At 35.2% G+C, this 20247-nt stretch overlaps 1 protein-coding gene across 5 annotated transcripts in view; it reads left to right on the top strand.

Moving 5' to 3' along the window:
* cnc (NFE2 like bZIP transcription factor cap-n-collar) overlaps positions 1–20247 on the top strand; it is a 124461-nt gene that overhangs the window by 33511 nt on the left and 70703 nt on the right. For all 5 annotated transcript variants that reach the window (XM_087410018.1, XM_011070650.2, XM_011070651.2 and 2 more), the window contains one exon: positions 14863–15030. In XM_087410018.1, coding sequence (XP_087266144.1) covers positions 14863–15030 — 168 coding nt within the window. The remainder of the gene's footprint in view (positions 1–14862; positions 15031–20247) is intronic.

Here is a 20247-nt window from a genome sequence, read left to right as displayed (position 1 = left end):
ACTGGCAATGATTGTCACTGGTAATTATCGTGACTGCCACGGAGACAGCGCTATGTAAAAGCCGCGTTCGTACGCTGCGTAATGATACGTGTCGCGATATTCAAGATTTTATCAGGCTGACGCAGCGGTGTCTCTTTCCGTTGAACGGGCCGTCCATCCCTTTATTCGATTCCTCTCGACCTGTCGACCTATCGAGCTCTTGGTCGGATTCGGCTTGCCTTAACCTTCCTGCCGTCCGTCCACCACATCCGGCTCGTTAACATTTTTTTTTCATAATCGACACTATGAGTTCCGTACTAAACAAAGTATAAGTTGCCGCCGCGATGCGCAGTCGATTTGGCGTCGGAGGCTCCTTTTACAGCCGTCGAATTCAAAGGGACGCCGTCCTCTTCATTTGTCAAGCGCCGTCTTCTTCAGCCCTTCTCTGGACTCTGTGCCTTTTCTATGTACCTTCACCTGAGGATTAAAAAAAGGCTATCTTCCATTTCTTAGCTGCAGGTGCGTCTCGATAAACTCGAAGCCCGTGCCGCAATGAGAATGGAACGCCCTCGGCGAAAGGAGTTTGATTCTTTTTGAAGTCATCCGATGTCATGAATCGTATTGTTAGTTTTGTCAGACATAATTTAAATCAGGATCTAAAAGATTGTATACAGTTCATATATTTATATAATTATATAATTCGATCATTTCCAAAATTCGATGTATTTTATATCCTTGCACTATTTGCTTTATGTGATGTTTTTGAATTCATACGTTACTGAGCAATTAAACCGGGAGGTGCGCAATAATTATATATAATTACATAATTATGTGTGCAGTCTTAAAATATTTTGAGATAAGACCAACCAAGGGCAAACTCAAACTGCAAAATGGATTTAAAAAATGATAGTAATACGACAAAAATTACTAATAATAATTTACTAATAACAATTATAAGGATACTTTGAATAAATACGTTTTTAATTATTGATAAATATTGTCATATTAATAATTTTTTTACATTTTATGACATTTTGAGTTTGCTCATTGATGACTTTATTTCTACATATCGCACATGTAGAGAGTCATGTTAACGTTTTAAAAATATGTATAACTATTTTATTTATTTATAACTTATTTTGAAAATATTTTATTTTGAATTTATCTCATTGATCACAAATTTTGGTATCGATTGTTGGACTTATCTTTGATTAGAAGTGAAGATTTGACATTTTAAAAGAAATATATGATGCGTTAAAAATTTTAGTGCGGCAGCGTGAAAATGTCGGTAGCCAAGGTTTGTCTATTTTATCTATAAATCCATATGAAACTACGTATAGCCAAGGAATATCTCCCTCGAGAAAGGCTTTCTTTAATTTTTCCCGCGGATCATTCCCAGAGAGATAGATTTTGAGGCGATTCCGTTGAATTGAACGATTTCTAGACTCCCGTCGTGCGGACTGTCTTTGAAAATATTTTGACGTCGGGGAAGATCGCCGTGTGATCGATGCCCGTTCCCTGGAGATTACATCGTGAATTGCATTTTCTCCATATGAACGCACATCGCATGGACTGCAATTCTATGTATGAACGATTCTCACAGAAAACGTGGTGTGCGGTTGGTCGAAAGGCCTTGCCATCTGCTCTGCTCTCCGACTTTATAACTTTGCGAATATTTTCTGGAAAATTCTGTAACCGGAGAAATCACAGATATTGTATACAACTGTAATAATCGTTTAATAAAAGAGGAAATTTGAAGCATAGGATTGAGAGTCATGTATTTTTTTTTTTTTGAGACTGTTAATATTTATAAGTAAATTAAATTCGTAAAGCGTTCTATAATTGCGAGAAACATAAGTAGTGAATAAACCTTAACAATTGCTGCTTGCAGAAAAAAAATTCTCAAGGTTAAATCCAGTGATTAGTTCCGATCGTGTCTTTTAGGATCTTATTTGCATTAATGGCGGTTGTACCTGAGCGAAGGCGTTCATCGTGAAATCGCCAAGCACAAGACCGGTTTTCTTCCGAGCGTAATTATAAGGTTCGAACCAATCGCGCGGTATCTCGAAAAAATTCAGGGCCCATCACCACCATCGGCTTAGTCGCAGACGCCATTTTTCTTCGATCTTTATACCGTCGAATCTGTCTTTCGCGAAAAAATTTGCGTATTTTTATTACGTCGAAGTGTAGCAATCATTAATGTGAAACCATAAATAAATTTGGAATATATAGCCCTGTTTAAAGTGCACTTTATCTAGATCAAACTCGTCAAGTCTTCATTAGATTATCAGAAGGTAGTCGGAATGAGGAAGACATGTTAGTAACGCGTTTAATTGATTGCCATTTATGAGACACGCTCGAAGGCGTATAATTTCTTTTTTTACTTTGCCAAACCGTAAATATATTCGCCAAAATTGCACCGTAATCCTACTGCAAAGTAGTTTGATACGTGGTTTCTTGCTCGCGACCTGCGTTCATCCGATGTAATTAAGCGATTTTATTTATGTTTGTTATGCGTGCTATTAAACTTCTCTCTAGAAGGCAAAGCGTACTTTGTTGCTAGGCGTCGGCCATCGCGTAAACTTAGAAATAGCCATGAACATCGACGTGAATGAAAAAAGAAACACGCAACTCCATATCTGTCTTTAAGTTTTCACTGTAAAATTTCTAGCGTGATTTCCTATAGTGACTATACCTATAGATTTATGAATAAATGAGTTGATTCACATAACGATAATATTAATTATCAGTTGGAAAATTAATATATGTACAGCGTGCGAAGGGATTCGAGAATAAATAAAGGAACATGTTGATTTAATGGCTGCAGTGGAACGAAAGAGGCGGACATATAAAAAGAAAATGGTTTGGTTCATGTTCTTGCGACGATGACCGAGATTGGTTCCGCGCTTTCTTCGGCTTATGCCGCGTATGGCAGATAAGGCACGCGCACAGGAAAAGCTCGAGGATGAAGATAAGAATTTTTCTAGTAAAACGGAAGATCTCGTCTGGATCGTGCGAAAGAATACATGTATGATAAATGATTTTCTTCAAACTTTCTGCTTTAGCTAAGCAGTCTTCGTCTTAGATGTCCTCAAATTCTATTTCTCTTTGAAACTTAAACTTTGACGAAAGGAAAAGAAACGTGCTTGCTAATAATAATAATACGAGCACAGATTAATACATTTTATGCCACTGTCTGGCATCACGTGGATGAGAATAATACTGATCATTTACAGACAGATAATATTACAGAAAATTAATAAAATTTTATGTCTACTTACGTGATAATTTTTTTAATTACTGTATGTACTTATCGATTTATATAATAAAACGATTCAACATAATTTCTTTGTAAGAATTGATTTTTTTGTTGATTATACATATATGTAAAAATAGAATTTGTTTGATTTGTTAATGATAAATCGAAGAAATAATAGTAAAAAAATATTTGATTACTTTTAGAGGTACGTGAGCGATTCATATGTTAATAGCTAATTAACATACATGTAAACAGTCCTACATTGTCATCATAGACTTAAGAAACTCATTAAATTGACAGGCAGTTACACTTCGTATCGGTATTTTCTTGCTAATTATCTTCTGAAAACATTCATGGAATTTTTTCAATTTCACTTGAATGGATTATAAATTGATGAGCTAGAATAGTGTAAAGTGATATAATACGCAGCGAATTATTATCTAACAGTGCGTGAAAATAGTATTCTCGTCCGACAGCATGATAAGGAATATCGTGCATTTTATAATGGATAATATATCGTTATTGTGTACATGATACGCATAAAGAACTTACGTATATTTAACAAGTATCCTTATTAATTCCAAAAGGATTATTTATTTTGATACAGTTTTTACAAACAACGCTTTTCTAATCTAGCATACTAAACACAAGAAGTCATGTTTATTAGTGTTATGACTTTATCATGCAGATTGTTACATGTTTCTTTATTTGTTACGTTTGAAAAAAATATCCTTCAAATCTTATTATATAAAACATATCAATTAAATATCGATAAACAGAAATCTAATAGATTATTTTTACATTATATGCAACCATTGTATAAGATAACAATTGTAAAACATTGTGGAACTCTTATTCACAAACTACTGATAAACTTAGATATCGAGGTAAAATTTCAAAGATAAATTCTTTTTTTGTAAAATGTTTATTTTTTTTTAAAAGCCACATTCTTCACTAAATAAAAATAATAAGACTAGTTTCTAAAGACTCTCATCTCCATCTTATTCTCTTTTATACTTACATACAACTTTGAATTTTTCAAGTTTCTTTTTACTTTTATATCTCGCCAAAAATCGTGGCCGACACGTGTGTTTAAGTTGCGACACGAGTGCTGCAAGTCTCTTTTTGAAGTACGCGTAAAAAGTGGCAAATGTAAAATACATGGGTTTGGCATCGTATCGCGGGGATCGCGGCTCCGGGGTTGAGGAGGGAGAATATACGCCCCTGTCGGGGTGAACGATCGTGAGGGCACCGTCGGCGTTCCCTTTGTACACGCACCGCTCCCCACCCCTTTCCATCTCCTCCCCCTTTCCCTCTTGCCGGCTTGGTATCTCTGCGATATATCCCACAACATAAATACGCGTCTCTCCCTCCGCAATTCCCTATCCCCCCCCCCTCTTTTCTTCCTCTGCAATCCTGCCGGACTCCCCTGTCGGTCGGAGTTGCGTGGATACATTATACGAATTACATTGATGATACGTCGATGGGACACGAGATAGGGGGGTGCTTTGGCTGCACCGATAGCGCCGGAACTATTTTTCATGCTGCCTCTCTGCCGCCCTCGTCTTACCCGCCTCACCGCTTTTACAATCTTACGTCCGCGAGTGTTCGTTTCCTTTTTTTCCATTTTGCGCGAAAGAAGAAAATAATATGGCTCCGATGGTCTTGATTATGATGCAAATGATCGTATTTCAGTACTCACGCGAGCGTCATGGTCGCTGTGCACTAGGCCGTAATTTCTTATTCGTTAGTTCGCTTAAGGTACTGCGATAATGAGTTTGACCGGACATGCACTGGTGATATTTAAACCAGAAAAATTGAATGAAATTTCTGTGACAAATTGCGATGATTTTTTTAAAAGAATAAAGGCCGTCCAACAACGGCCTCATAATTTATTTATTTTTTTTATTTATAATTGTAGATTATTTAGATATCAAAATTATAGATAGGAAATGGTTTAGTAAAGTCATAATTCTTATTTGTTGTATGGTAAGTTGTATAACCGGTTTTGTTACTGGAATCTTAATCAATCCGTGCAATTAGTAATTTTTTTGCGATTTAATGGTAGAGAATACTCTCTCTATGCGTGAATAATTATTACACAAAAAGTAAAAGGATATTACTATGACATTACTATGACAAATGAAAAAATTTTAGACTTTTTCAAACGATTACAGTTCACTGATTGGTTACGAATAAATTTATATGTATAAATTTTATTTTATTTTATTCTAATTATGCTCGTTTCATTCTAAAGTGTATTTTAACTCTTTTTTTATCAGTAACAGAAAGAGGTGATAAAATATGAAATTATTTTCTTTGTATTAGTGAATTATATAGAATCGCGATTTAAATGTACTTTTGACTTTTTCGATTAAATAAATATTTGTTTATACGTCTCAAAAATAACTGTCGCTATTGCAACGTGAGACGTAGCATTGATCGCTGGAGAAAACGGATTATGTGACTCCTCCTGCGTAACCCTAAAGTTAACCCTTTTCGCAAAGTCTTGAGGGTTCCCTAATGACTGATGTTAAGTTTCACCCTTGCTTCAGAAAACTTTAGCCGTAATTAAATCTCCGTTCTTTTCAAGCTTTTTTTGTTTACTCATTACGTTACATTAGTTCGATCGTAATATTACGAATATATTTACATGCTTTGAATTTACGTCCAATTGGATATTTACAACTATTATTCTTATCGTGTTTTTTTTTTCTCTTAATCTCCAGTGATAATGAATGAAAACTGTAATTTTCTTTAAAAAATTGAAAAGTAAAAAGGCAGTATATTGTGCATCAATTATGCTTCATATGTTCTAAAATATTGTCTGTATATTCGAGTTACGTTTTGGTAGACCGATCGTTGCTTCGCGGCAAGACAGGCGTCCCCTAGGATACGCTTCCTCCCTCTCCTCCCGTCCCAGATCCCGTAGGATCATTAATCAAATTCCCCTTTAGCCTCGCCTCTCCCTTTATCCCCGCCTTGACCGAAGGCTCGGCCGCCATTACTGTGCGGCTGCATGCACAACGCACTAATTAAAACCAGGAAATTAATGCTTTATTTCTTTACGCCTACTCTCTCGATACGACGCATCGCCAAATGGAAAACTTCGTAATTCAAGACGAAGCTCGATCATTTTATCCAATTGAGACTTTTATTCTAATTAATGCAGAAAAGTTACTCATTCAAAATTAAAATAGCAATGCTAAATATTATGCTGTACATTTTTTATTGGAAAATGAATAAAAGAATTTAGCATAAAATAATTGTTAATGTGAACAATGAAAATCTTAAGTCAAACTATTTCAACAAAGTATATAAAAAGATATTTTTTGTATTTAGTACATATAAATGTAATAACAAATTTTGTGAAAAAAAAAGGTTGTCTCTTGTAGAAAACTTTTTCATTTGAATTGAATATCTTTTATTTTTGATAATATTTTAATATATAAAGTAAAATTTAGTTTGTTTTATAATAATTTTGCTTATTAGATGAAGAAATAGCAAAAGTAAAAGTATTTATGTAAATTTTTTTTAGACAATGAATTTTACCCTCTAAAAAAATAGTGGTGTCTATATAATTCTCAATGTATTGATGTTAATATTACCATCAGATGTGGATTTAATATAATGGATTTTTTAAATTTACACCATGGTGGTATTAATATAAAAATCAGAAATTTTTGAAAGTCACACTATGTTGGTATTTTAATATTAACATCAACACATTATAGATATCATATGGATGTTAAATTCATACTAGAGATGTAAAATCCACACCGATATTTTTTAGAGCAGCATTCAATAGATATGTTCACACACACACACACATACACACACACACACACACACACATACACACACACACACACACACATATATATAGATATCCATTAACCCTATCATCCAGAATATTTTTATACCCAAATCACACTATTATTAACAACATATTGTATGCTATTGATTGTTTTCCAATTTATTGGTATTTGAGAACATTTTATATTTAATCAGTTTTCTGAAAAAAAAAGTAAGTAGAAACTAAAACAAATATTAAACGGAAAAAGCACGTTAAATTGTTCTGACAGTATTTCTAAAAAATAAAAAAATAAAAATTTTAATTAATATAATTTTTTTTAATATAATTTTTTTGCGGATTTTCGATGCGTAATTACATATTTAAAGGTTCATAAAGAATAGTTATTAAAAATGAAAAATATATATTAAACAATGTCCATATAAAATATTTTACAACAATTCTCATACTTTTTATCATTCGTTTACAATTTATACTGGGATATAACTATACCTCGGGTGACTATTGCAGGGTTAAACCGGGATCACCTTTGCGGTCAGTTTTTACCTCCATGTCATTTGTAAATATAAGTTTATGGACATAATACATGATTTATCGTTTGCTGTGATTTTCAAGAAATCATTTATTTAGACAAAAAGAGAAAAAGCATAAAAGAGAGTTTTCAAAAAGACAGTTTTCAAAGACTTTTAAGGCGAAAATTTTCTCATTCTTTCTTCAGAAAGAAAGTAGGTATTCTATGTAAATTCTGAGATTGTTAGTTATTTGAATTGAAATTGATCACATCAAAAATGGTAGTATATCGCGTTAAGTGTAACGCGAGACCGTCTCATGTCTTTACGTGAACCGGCTTAAATTTATATTATGAATACTATTATAAGATAGAATATGTAGAAATATTATTAGGCACTAAGAGTTGTGATCGTTTCTCTTTTTCCTAAACGAGTTTGATGTATTCATTTGACAGTCTAGATGAAATTATTATCATTAAATGATATTTTTCTCAAAATCATATCAGATGTATAGTCTCTGCAAAAGTAATTATGGAACAAGAACTTTTTATATAAAAATGAATATATACATATGAAACAATACAAAGAGAAAATTATCTTTTGTTCTATATTTCTTAATTTTCATTTAATATTGAAATTTTATTTAAGAAAAAAATATTTTTAATTTTAATAAGGCAATGCTGTAGATATATAAAGTTTATGTTGTATATGTATACATAAATAAGTATACATCTGGAAAACAAATATATAGAAATATTTGTCTACAACAAAAATTGCAACGTACTAGTTTGTCAATTCATTGAAAAGAGTGTGAAAATTGCGGATAATACCTGGTCAAGCTAACGGTAGAATCATCATTAGGTCTATCTATTGTCCATAGTCAGGTATATTCTGACGGATTCACAGTTGAACAGCATGATATTCCCAAAGGTTTAATATATAAATGCCAGATTAGAAGAAAGTCAGCAATAATGAGATTAGCAACAAATTTGTAAAGATCTTTTATATGTTGCTGAAAGGACGATATAGCTTTCTATGATGCGCCGTCTACGAAACGTTCGTAATGCAACCTGTATTTTTTACAATATTATCCATTTTTATAAATACCAAGATAAATATTGTTTATTGAAATATCTTTTATATATATATATATATATATATATATATATATATGTATGTGTGTGTGTGTGTGTGTGTGTGTGTATGATACGGAAAAGAATTAATAGTATTATTATTCTCGGTTATCTTTTTTATTAAATAATCAATCGAGATTTTTTAGTTGAAAGTTATAGCTTTTAAGTAAATAATATAATAAATTATAATTAATCCATATATACTCTTTTCCAATAATTTTCCAATAATATAATATTGTAATGATACAAGAAGCATTTAAATAGAGAACAGTTTAAATAGAAAAATGAGCAAAAAATAAGAGGAGCTTCTTAATGGTAAAATAGCAAAAATAAGAAAAAATATAGGGTGAATTCTAAATTGAAAAATAAATAAAAAAACAATGCCAATACGAATGACTTGAACGGTTTAGGAGAGAAACTGTGAATTAGGACAAGTGCATCAACTTGCACGAAAACTAGAAAGCTGCATTGTCATGTTTCGACGATAGTGATTTTGCTTGACGAAGAAAACACTGTCAAGAGTCGTCTACGAAGATATAGATCATTGTGTCTCTCTATTACGCCAATTCGGCGGTCATATTTTTTACCGTTCTTAATTATTGCATGGTACGACAATTAGCTGAATATTAGATCATATTTTCGAATATGTGTATTATCTTTATTTTGACAACTTTTGCTTTAATTTCTGAGATAATATCAGAACGTTTATAGGGCTATTTTATATTTGACAAATACCATTGAATACAGTAAAGTTTCAGTTTTAAAAATCTGTTTTTTTTTAAATTGCAATACGATGATTTTTAACGAAGCAATCAAAATTAAAATGCTCTTTTTATTTAATTCAGAATAATTCAGTAATAAAAACAAATTTTACGAACAATATTTAAAAAATGATTTTGTAGGGAAAACTTTAAGTTTTTATATTAGAAAGTCAAAAATTTTCATAAGTTTTTTTTTTCGATACATAATAGGCTGATAAAATGAGAAGAAAATTTCTTATTTTGTACATCTTTTACATTACTATAATATTCTATACGTAAAAATGACTAAACTCGCAAAAACTTGAAAGACATAGATTTTTCAAAAGTAAAGATTTTGAGTATTACAATCTTTTTTTACAATTTAAATTTTGTTCATTTTTAAATTATAGCTGCTTGAATTTTGAAGTTTGTAACGCTACATTGTTCCGATCCAATACCATCACCGCAAAACATTGTCAAGCTCTATTTATTATTCGCCCGAAGTTGAAAACAAAAAGTTGAACTTGATCTTTTTGGACTTTGCGAGCTGTAATTATATTTACAGTTACAGAGAGTTGAACGTATCGATGCCCGGCCGTAATTACTCGATACGCGCAACGATAACTAAGTAAAGATTCATCTTTACAATGAGAATCGCGGAAATAACGGGAGCGTTGTACCTGTTATGACTAGACACAAAAACAATCGCTTTTTGCGAGATAACTCACGGAGATACGTTTGGTGCTCGGTGTATCGAAGCCGTTTCGCCATCGCGGTTTCGCGAAACCTATCCGCGACATATCCGATTCAATCGGAGAGATGTTAGATAAACGGTGGTCGACCATTACGAACCCACCTCGTGTAATTACTGATCTTCAGATACATCTTCTGCCTTTGCACTATCGTTTTGTACCGGCTAATCTCACCAGATTTCTCTGATCAAATCGTCTTACTGGCACCTGTTTGTATCCTCAGAATTTGAAGATATCAACCATTTTTGATCGAATGATATATTCTATTTTTATGCAAAGGACGATTTTACTGAGGTTTCTAAAAATTTAACTAATTACAGATTTTAAAATAATTTTATTGAACTATCAAAATAATTATGAAGGATAATCAATTTAAAATGTCAATATTTTTTGCTCGTCATGTTTGAAATTTTTTACATAATTATTTTGATGGCTCAACAAAAATCTGTATTTAGCTAAATATTTAAGTACTTCAGCAAATTTGTTTTTCCCGAGTAGAAATTATATAATTACATAATTATCGACATAGCGATTTAAATTTAAATTTTCGAATTGTCTTTAGACCCATGTAACATCATGAAAGATACGTGACAACTATTCCTTCATATATCATCAGCTCATCATAGTTCTTTTCATTTCGAATACATTATGAATTGAATATAAATTTTTCGCCCGCAGAGGAACATGAGACTGGATACAATAGTCGACCGTCGTCGGAGATCATTTTGATCGGACAGTCGCGGGCGCGAGTCTTTTTTCGGGACTTCGGTCCCAACCTGCCAATGTAAATCGAATAGAAATCGAGGACGTCGATATATCGGACTTGAGCGAGCGTGTGCATCGTGCATCGTGCATCGTGCATCGCACAGCACGGCGCTGCGCTGTATAAAACGTGGGCCGAACGAGAGGTAACTCTTGACGTCGCGCCGCGGAGCCCAGCTGTGGGCGCGGCGGATATCCCGCTGTGTCTCTTCAACATGGCCGACGTCATACGCACACCCACGCCGTGTCTCTCCCTTTGCCTCTCACTGACCATCGCCGGTCTCCCCTTTCTCAATTCTCGCCGCATCGAATTACACGGTCAGCGAAGTAATTTACGAAGCTACGCCCGCGCGAGAGCGCGCCGCACGGAATCGTATCCGTTACATCCCTCCGCGGTGCGGCAGTCGGCGGCCGCGCGCAAATTCGCGATCGCCGATAACGATACCGAGAGATTAATGGCGCCGCGGCCCCTTTGTCTTTGCCCGACTGGGGCACGTCCACAAACATACTCGCTGATTAATTAGGAACGCGGGCGTGGTAATGGAGGATTGGATGGAAGATGATATTTCGTGATCGAGAAAATCACTACTTTCTCACTTGGCGTTTGCGAGTTTTGATAAATAACGATTGTTGTATACATAGAAAGAATGATTTTGCTGAAGTAGAATCTAAAAATTTAGCTAAATATAGAATAGATCTGAAAATAATTTGACTGGACCATCAAAATATTCGTATAGAAAGCATGATGAACAATATTGCAAAAAGTTTTAATATTCAAGTATCAGATAAAGTACCATAATTATTTTAGTAGTCCAACAAAATCAAATTTTCAGATCTATGTCTAACTAAATTTTTAAATGCTTCAGCAAAATCGTTCTTTTGGTGTATTTACATATCGATATACGCATAAGGATTTATGTATTACATTTGCGGTTTTTCTGTACATTGAAATAAAATATAAATTTTAATAAATCATTTGTTTGAATAATACCAACTAAATATTTGCTAAATATAAAGATTTTTGTGTACTTATTTGATAGAAGAATTATTAATTTGATTAAACAATCATTTTTTATTGAGTTAATATTTACTATAAAAAAATGTTTAATTATTCACATAAATATTTATTAAAGTTTAGTACATTTTGTCTTAATGTGTTTTCCACATATTTAGGATTTTACAATCAGCCCAGTGCTGAGCCGATTACTGGTTGCCAGAATTCAGAGGTACTGGCGCAATATTGGCAAATTACTGGCCGAGTAGCAAAGTACTAGCAGATGGTATTAACTCAGTTATTTTAACCAGTCATTTGCTAGTGATAGCCCAATACTGATTGGCAGAATGTTGGTCGTTAGTTGACAATTGTAGCTTTGGCTAAGTATTGATTTCATTGTAATTGCTGACGACCCTATATGAGTATGGTAATATCTTGGAATTTAGAGATGTTAAAAATTATTATTCATATTTCATCAAAATTGAAATGGTTTTAAAATTAATTTTGCATAATTTTTAGTGCAAACTACTCGTACACAATAATTTTAATACATACATAACGAATACGTACATAATTCGTACATAATGAATTTAAAGACTTCTACTGGCGAAGAATATATTGTTATTTATGTACTGTCTTTTTAATAATCCCTAAAAAATGTCATAATCTTTTTGCTATACGTATCTTGATCTCTCTACATTATCCCTTGGTCAAGAATAAAAGAAAATAAGAAAAATGATTTTGAATAATGAAGGAACTATTCTGGGACACTAAATAGACCGCGATCGAGTTGCTATGCTTGTCCAACGTGAAAAAATTAAATCTAATCACTTCCTGATTCAATTGTCTATTCAGATATTACGCGAAGAGCCTTGTCCTTTAGCGTAACGTTTTCGAGAAGAGTCGCGTTATGAAAGTCGCGGCTTCTTCCTCGGGATGTACATGTCGTACTTATATGCTTGTCGTATGAATAAAGCGCAGTTTCCTGTCTCGCCGATGCTTCGACGAAGAATCGAGTCGTTTTAGCCCACATGCACGTCGCTGACGAAGCGAAAGCTATTGCTACAGTTTCAAGTATCGGCGTATTCGCGGTATGGTACCATGTGAGAACGCCCATGAAGTACCGTGTAACGAGTGGTGAATACAATAGAAATGCTTGAGCCCTAAACACGCGTTCGCGAACAATAATTGACGCGGAAGTACCTCGGAAAAAGCCTGCCAAAGACGCAGAACTCGCGTATGTCCCGCTAGTCACTTAATCCGTAAACATGGCGGTTCGAGCAAGCGTTACGCATCCGTGCCGGTTTATCGGTAAATGGGGAAACAATGAATAAGCAAAGAGTGCGAAAGGTAATACTAATACATTTTCAATAAAGATGTGATTCTTGTTCGTATTAAATCGCAATTCACATTTTTAATAATTGCTTTATATTCGTCAAGATTTAAGATTGCCGTTATGGAGATATAATAAGGATATTTTAAAGAAAATCAAAATAAAAATAAGCATATATTAAATTAATATTAATTCATATTGATATTATATCGTCTCTAATTATATATTATAAACACTTGCATTTTATGAAAAGTTACTTTTTATTGTACGATATATATGTGTGTTTATTTTTCCTAAAATAATTAATACATGGAAACATGACATCCTTATTATAGATATTGTTAAAGGTAATATTTTTTAAGCTCAACGATTTTTCCCACGATACTTACAAACTGGTACATAGATCGGGTTCTCTCTGAACATGTTAATCATTTCATGTAGTGCCTCGAGTTCGGAGAGGGTTTTAGATTGGCGAGGAAAATCCGTAGATTGGTTAACGAGGCTCAAAGTACGAACTCGGCGAAATTGGCTCGATTAAAACCCACGGGGCAGCTGCCCCGAGGATTGTGCCCCGTCATGTGATTGGTCCCTTCTCCCGGGTCCTTTCTTCGATCTCCTCCATTTCGAGATGCATCGATACTCGACCATCATTAATCATGCACTTTTGTACACACTCGTCGATGGGACTCCCTGCGAGGGACATCCGAGACGCAACAAAAATGAATCTCGGAGATCGAGACTGGGCCTGAACGATCGAGGCCAGATGTTATTAACTTATGTAAAATAAACATAAACGAAAGCGCCGCGTGCGCAGGGCGTTTCGTTGTGGAAGCATCGGAACATTAATCGTGCGACTTTTAGAAGGATGGTAGCGATATTATGATTACTTTGCGCAAAATTATAATCGTAAACGCTAATCAGAAGTGCATCGTAAAATTAATGGACATGCGTGTTAATGAATAAAATTAATTTTAAAATTGATTATCATGACCTTCCTGCAAAAGTCTTCAATTATTTATTATGTATTATCTAAATTATTATGTATTATATAAATTATATATCTTAAATAATATATATGCATACATTTTATGTTCTTTTTATCTACTCTTTTTAATCAAATGTGCATCAAAAATTTTCTACGTGTATATATGCTTGATAAAAGAATTGTGTTAAAATGTCTACTATTAACCAAATATAAACAGAAACAATTATAATTTCTTTGGCATAATCAAAATCAACAATTATAAATATATAGGTTCCTTTAGTATTATTTCTGAGATAAGGATGAGATGAGTACCAAAGAATTAAGTATAAAAACGAAAGAAATTTCCACCCGTATACTCACATTCATTTGCATTTAAAGTGAAACCCGCATGTATTTTCTTTCATGTAACTAGATAATGGAAAGGTGAAAATGTGTTATAATAGGTACATTTTATTTTAAAGAATTACGCGTTGGATTAAAATAAAATAATAAATTATATTATATTGAAGCTTCACATTGAAAAAAAAAAGAGAAAAAAATGAAGTAAATAAATATGGACAATGCTAATCTTATACAATAATGGTATGCATTCTCGATTTCAGGATATGGACCTGATTGAGGTTCTTTGGAAGCAGGATGTAGACCTGGGATTTACTCTGGTGGAACCGACTACGGCGCCTACCAAAAAGCCGTCTACATCTGAAAAAGAATCAGCGGATGAAATTGAGAAGCTGAAAGCCTTAGAAGCTATTAATGCCACTTATCAAAAGGTACGAAAAAGCTTTTATTTTCTTTCCTTCCAATTAGTATATTGCGCCATTATATTTATTTATCGAAAACACATGCACGATTTCGAATTGTTTCGGGTTTCCAATCACAACATTTAACGAGTGATTGTCTCTCGAGAATGCGTCGCTTTCTGCTTTCACGTATGTTAGAAGGAAGCGTTTGCTTCTTTGGACTCAATTTAAACGTTCGTTTCTCCATATGCCAACGGGCCCATTGATGTCTTCCTGTGTGTCGCCCGGACGATTATCAGAGATAGAAAGCTTCGGACGTGCATCTGTACGTTAAAGAATGCCTTGCGACGTCGCGCATTTTGCGTTCTGCCTCTCGGTAATCATCGACCAATTGGATTGTGCGAATAGGAAGCGACATTCCCTGTGACACTTCAGAAGAAAAAGACTTCCAGATTTGGCTTCCGGGCATTTATGCACATGTTGGACAACATTTCAAGATTATTATCTGTAGTTTTTATTTTATTTCTTGAGTATCATTAAAAATCGATTTGATAGTTGATTTAAGGAACATGTATTTTGACATTTCAACAAGAATATTAGCTAATCGATACAATGAGAATACAAACATCAACAAAATACTTTGTCCAGATAGATTCATATCGATTCGTAAAATAGATGATGCATCGAACAAATGTGACACTACTAGCTCGATTAATAGTGGAATTTGATATTCGAAGTGGCAATTTCCTTGATAAAGCTTATTCAGGAAATGCTCATCCGTTTTGAAATCTCAACATATCGTGAATCTTTCGTGAATTTAATTTTTTTTTTCGAAAAATTGTATTTAATAAAAAAAATCTCTTATGTCGGCTCTTTAGCGCATGGCTTCTGCATTCGCGCGAAATCGCTCGTGGATGATCGATCTCTGATCGATAAGAGACACTAAGCCACTTCAAATACGTAGCGGCCCTGTTCGGTAGACCCAAAGAGAGATTAGGAATCATCCCACGCGGATGATCTTGGCCGATATCCTAAGCCCTGTTCATATCGACCATCGATCTTGTCTTTCTCAAGTTATATGCATATCTGAACCAAAGTAGTTTTGTCTCGCAGTGTATTATATTTATCTCCGACGAAGAGATGTCTTCTTTATGCAACGACAGAAATGTTGCAATTACTTTTGTATTTATAAATATTTTTTTTCTTTGTGAAAAATATTGGCTAATATTTTATTAATGGAGATAAAGATCATGAATTATGTTGCACTTATTTTCGGTACTATCGGAAAAAATGATAATCCTTTTCTCTATTTTATATCTGGAGAGTTGATGATATCTCTGTTAAAATATTTAGAATAATATATAAATGAAAATAAGTCAAACAAAATATTGTGTTTAACATTTAGATAAAACGATTGTACAATTTATTCTCTTGTACTATTATTCTCTAATAGTTTTTTTTGTTATTATTTTAAAAGCGGCGAGTCTGTTAATTCTGAATCTTGAATATCATCTGTAAATAAATTTATTTTAACTTTTCAATCTGAATATAATCTGAATCTATGAAAAATATAAGAAGCTCTTTAGTTGGCTGGATCCCAATTAATTCTCTCCGTACAGGATAAGTTTTTCGATATTAATGATTTTTCTTCGCTTGCAGCATTTTGGTGGATGGATGAGGCGCGTTTAAGTATCCGGCAGATTCGAGCCTACGAGATCTCATCCATACGATGGTCACCGACAATGACGATGCATCGACGTTCTGGGCGGGTAGCCCATCAGACTCCTCGACGTTCTTCGTCTCCCTCTCTGTCTCGTCCTCTCTTCATTCGCTTCTTCGCTTCTCTCTTCTTCTCACGACCTTCAGTAGTCTCAGCGTTTCTTCTTTCTTTATTTCTTTCCCGGCGTCGCTATGCGCCGCTTCGTCTCCATCGGCCTCTTCCTCCGCGAAGATCGCATTGTTCCAGCGGGTTCTATCTTTGTGAGGGCTCGCCGCCGCCTTCAAGAGCCCAATAACACGGGGAAGACCCTCGATCCCGATCGAAAGCCGACACATCGATCCGAGACGCGATCCGCGAACAGCTGAGAACAAAGAAGAGTCCAGTCTCTCGTCTTCTCCCTCTATATCTTGCATTGCGACAGATTATTGACAAGCATTGTTCCAATGTCTGGCCACAGAATTGTTTTAAGTAAAGGTAGGCAATGATTCAAAATCGGCAAGGCGCTGTCAGAAGAGAAAATTTGACTACGTGTATTCTCTTAAATCATGCATTATACTTCTTTTTCCAAATTTAAAGTTGATGGGATTCTGACAAGTCCAATTTTGAACGTTACAGATATAATATCTATGTTAATACATTGTTTTTGATCTTTGTTTTTAATGGATATAAATAATTGAAATTATACGTGAGACACAGCTGTAGGAAGATTTATAACCATCAGCTTTAAAGTGAATAATACAATGAAAACACTATAAATGATCTTGCTACGTAGAATATTTGTCAACATGTCGTACCATTCGAGAACGACGTTGATGTCACTAGGAAGAAGCTAGGCAAGTGAATTGCTGTAAAGCACGTTGCATGTTTCTGTTGTACAATTATCTCAAGCCGCCGTGACTGGCAGAAATTTTTAATCCAGAGCCAAGATTTAAATGATCGGTGCACGTCGCGGCGACAGGCTCCATTAGAGCGACTCCGTCTCGCTGCGAAACGGGAATGAATTATGGAGGCGTTTAGAGGAACGTCAGTCTAGAAAGTAGGAAAGAGGAAGTTTGATCAAGCGATTCAGGATGGAAAGCATTCGTCGCGAAGACAACAAATTTTTCCATGCTTAACAGACGTGGTCACGGTTCCCTTCCCGTATATCCTATGTCTGTTTTTTCTACGCACGTCTTGATCTATGCAAAAACATTATCGATATTAATTTAAAAAAATTAATACAAGATGCGTTCGATTACATTTAGCAAAGCAACAACAAAAAAAGTCATATCGATATTCCTATATAAATACTTTACTTGATATCTTGATCGACATTCGTTTTATATGTATGCTCTTGATACATCGTCGTATATCATTAGATTGCATGTATCGTTGTGCATTTCATCAGTCTGTGATGATTCGTAATTATTGAGTGAAGACGCCTGCAATAAACACGATACAAAGCCCGATCAATTTCCGCTTACAAAGTCGCTTGCTTCGTTGAGTTGTTTCAACGCGGATGCGTATCGCGCAAGATGAATCGCTGTGCAAGGCACCTTATTCTTGATTGTAGGAGATCGCTTTCTGGAGCTGTCGTGACTGACATGAATTTTTAATTCATCGACACGATTCAAATGAAGCGAGTTCTCCTAGGCGACGGACTCCATTAGGGCGACTCCGTCTCGGTGCCAGGAGTCCGAGAAAGACGGCTCTCCGGGAGAAATGCGATGAGAAGAGGATCGACCCATGCGATGTAGAAGGAGGATCTTGACGAAAACAACAGATCCTCTCGCCCCGTCTTCCATGCTCGCAGAGTATATTCATAAAACCATCAAAATGGCTAGCGTTCATTTGTTCCTGCGATGTATCCGTGAAGCCGGCGGGGTCTGGTAAAATGATAGATGTACGCAGCATCCCCCTCGGTACGAGGGGCGCCATCGACGAACCTATCAGAGCGGAAGAGAGACGGGGCCAAAAAGAACGAGAAAGAGAAAGAGAGAGAGAAAGAGAAAGAACGATGTCGATCCATGAGGCGTTTCTTGTGAGAGAAGGAGAGGCAGCGTATAAAGTGAGAGGGGACTTCGCGAGCCAGAGAGATTGGAGCACTCTGGGAGGGGTATTCCAAGGGACGTATTGATGGTCCTGGAAATTGAAAACGCGCCCGGGCAGCCGAAGTGGGTTTGGCTTCCTTCTCTTGTCCCGATTGTTTCCGTCGGCTGGAATTTCGTAGCAAAATGGCGCTTGTGCGATGATATCAATGATCTAGGATATTAATCGTGTTTTCAACATCTAACTTCCGGAGTAACTTTTTTTTTTTTTTTTTATAACTTACTCATCTTACTACAAAGCGACTTTTTCGTTGCCGCCGTTATTGATATTTTCTTATTTTATTACATTTTTATGACCTAGTAAAATATTGTATATTTTTTTTCCATAAAATTTCGTTTAAATATTCATTTGTTACTGAAAGAAATATTTTTAAACATTAAAATTTTCGTTTAAGATACTTTAGTCGTCAAGATAAAATCCAGAACGAGTCACAAAATGTGAAACGTGTCGCAAGTTACATACGATTCGAGGCAGCGTGACTCGCGCCATATCTTCAGCGACCGCGATATCATATTGAATTCGTATTTACTCGCGGCGATCAAGGCTGATTTGAATTATGCTTTCTATCCTCTGGTCCTTGTAAGGCGGTTGATCGGGGCAGACAGTCGTAACAGTTCGTAAACGTTAATTGAGAGCTATGCCAGCCATGCAAGTCCGTATCGCTGACAGGACCTCCATTGTCGCATCGAGGGTTGCGTCGTCAAGCGGGACCGACGTTTCCTTCGAGAGTCGAAAGAGATGACGTTGTGGGCCCAAAATAAGGCACACGGCTATACGCGTTCGTGACTCTTCAAAAATATTTTAGGATCATCTTTAGGATGCAAAAATTTTTTAAGTCTACAAAGAATTTCTCACGTTTCATTAAATATTACACAAATGAGTTTTGCAAGCTTAAATATTAGAGGAGATGTACATTAAAGGAAAAAAATTACATCTGTACAGTGCAATAAGCTGCAATATCGGTTAATAATATGAAAAAAAGATGTTTTAGAAAATGCATAACATTTTCAATAGTATATAGTAAAATGCTCGTTTTTGTCTCATGTTAGTTCGATTTTGGGATGCCAGGATAGATTGAATTTTGTATTCATAACTCCATACAGCTCAGTGTAACGCACCACTCAACAACGATATATCATATCGTCGAATGAAAAAGTGACCAGAGCATAGGCAGAGGGGGATGAAAGATTCGAGAGAGGATGGCAAGGGAGAGCGACGAGAAAAGAAAGAGAGAAAGAGAGGCATATTTTGGCGGGGGAAAGGAGGATAGATAGAGAGTCGGTGGTTGTGGATGGTCGCTATCAGGGACTTGCTATGATTAATGATCGAGTACAATACTGTTTTCATTAAACTCATTTCACTGCAGCTCGCATGTACCGCCGCGCTACAGGCGACCTATGGCCCGGGGCATACGCCCGCCCTTGGGCCCTTTTTCATGT

The sequence above is a fragment of the Acromyrmex echinatior genome, chromosome 1 (genome assembly GCF_024713525.1).
Source record: "Acromyrmex echinatior isolate Ae372 chromosome 1, ASM2471352v2, whole genome shotgun sequence".
Taxonomy (NCBI): domain Eukaryota; kingdom Metazoa; phylum Arthropoda; class Insecta; order Hymenoptera; family Formicidae; genus Acromyrmex; species Acromyrmex echinatior.
Note: the sequence above shows the minus strand (reverse complement) of the source record. Positions and strands in the feature narration are given on the sequence as shown.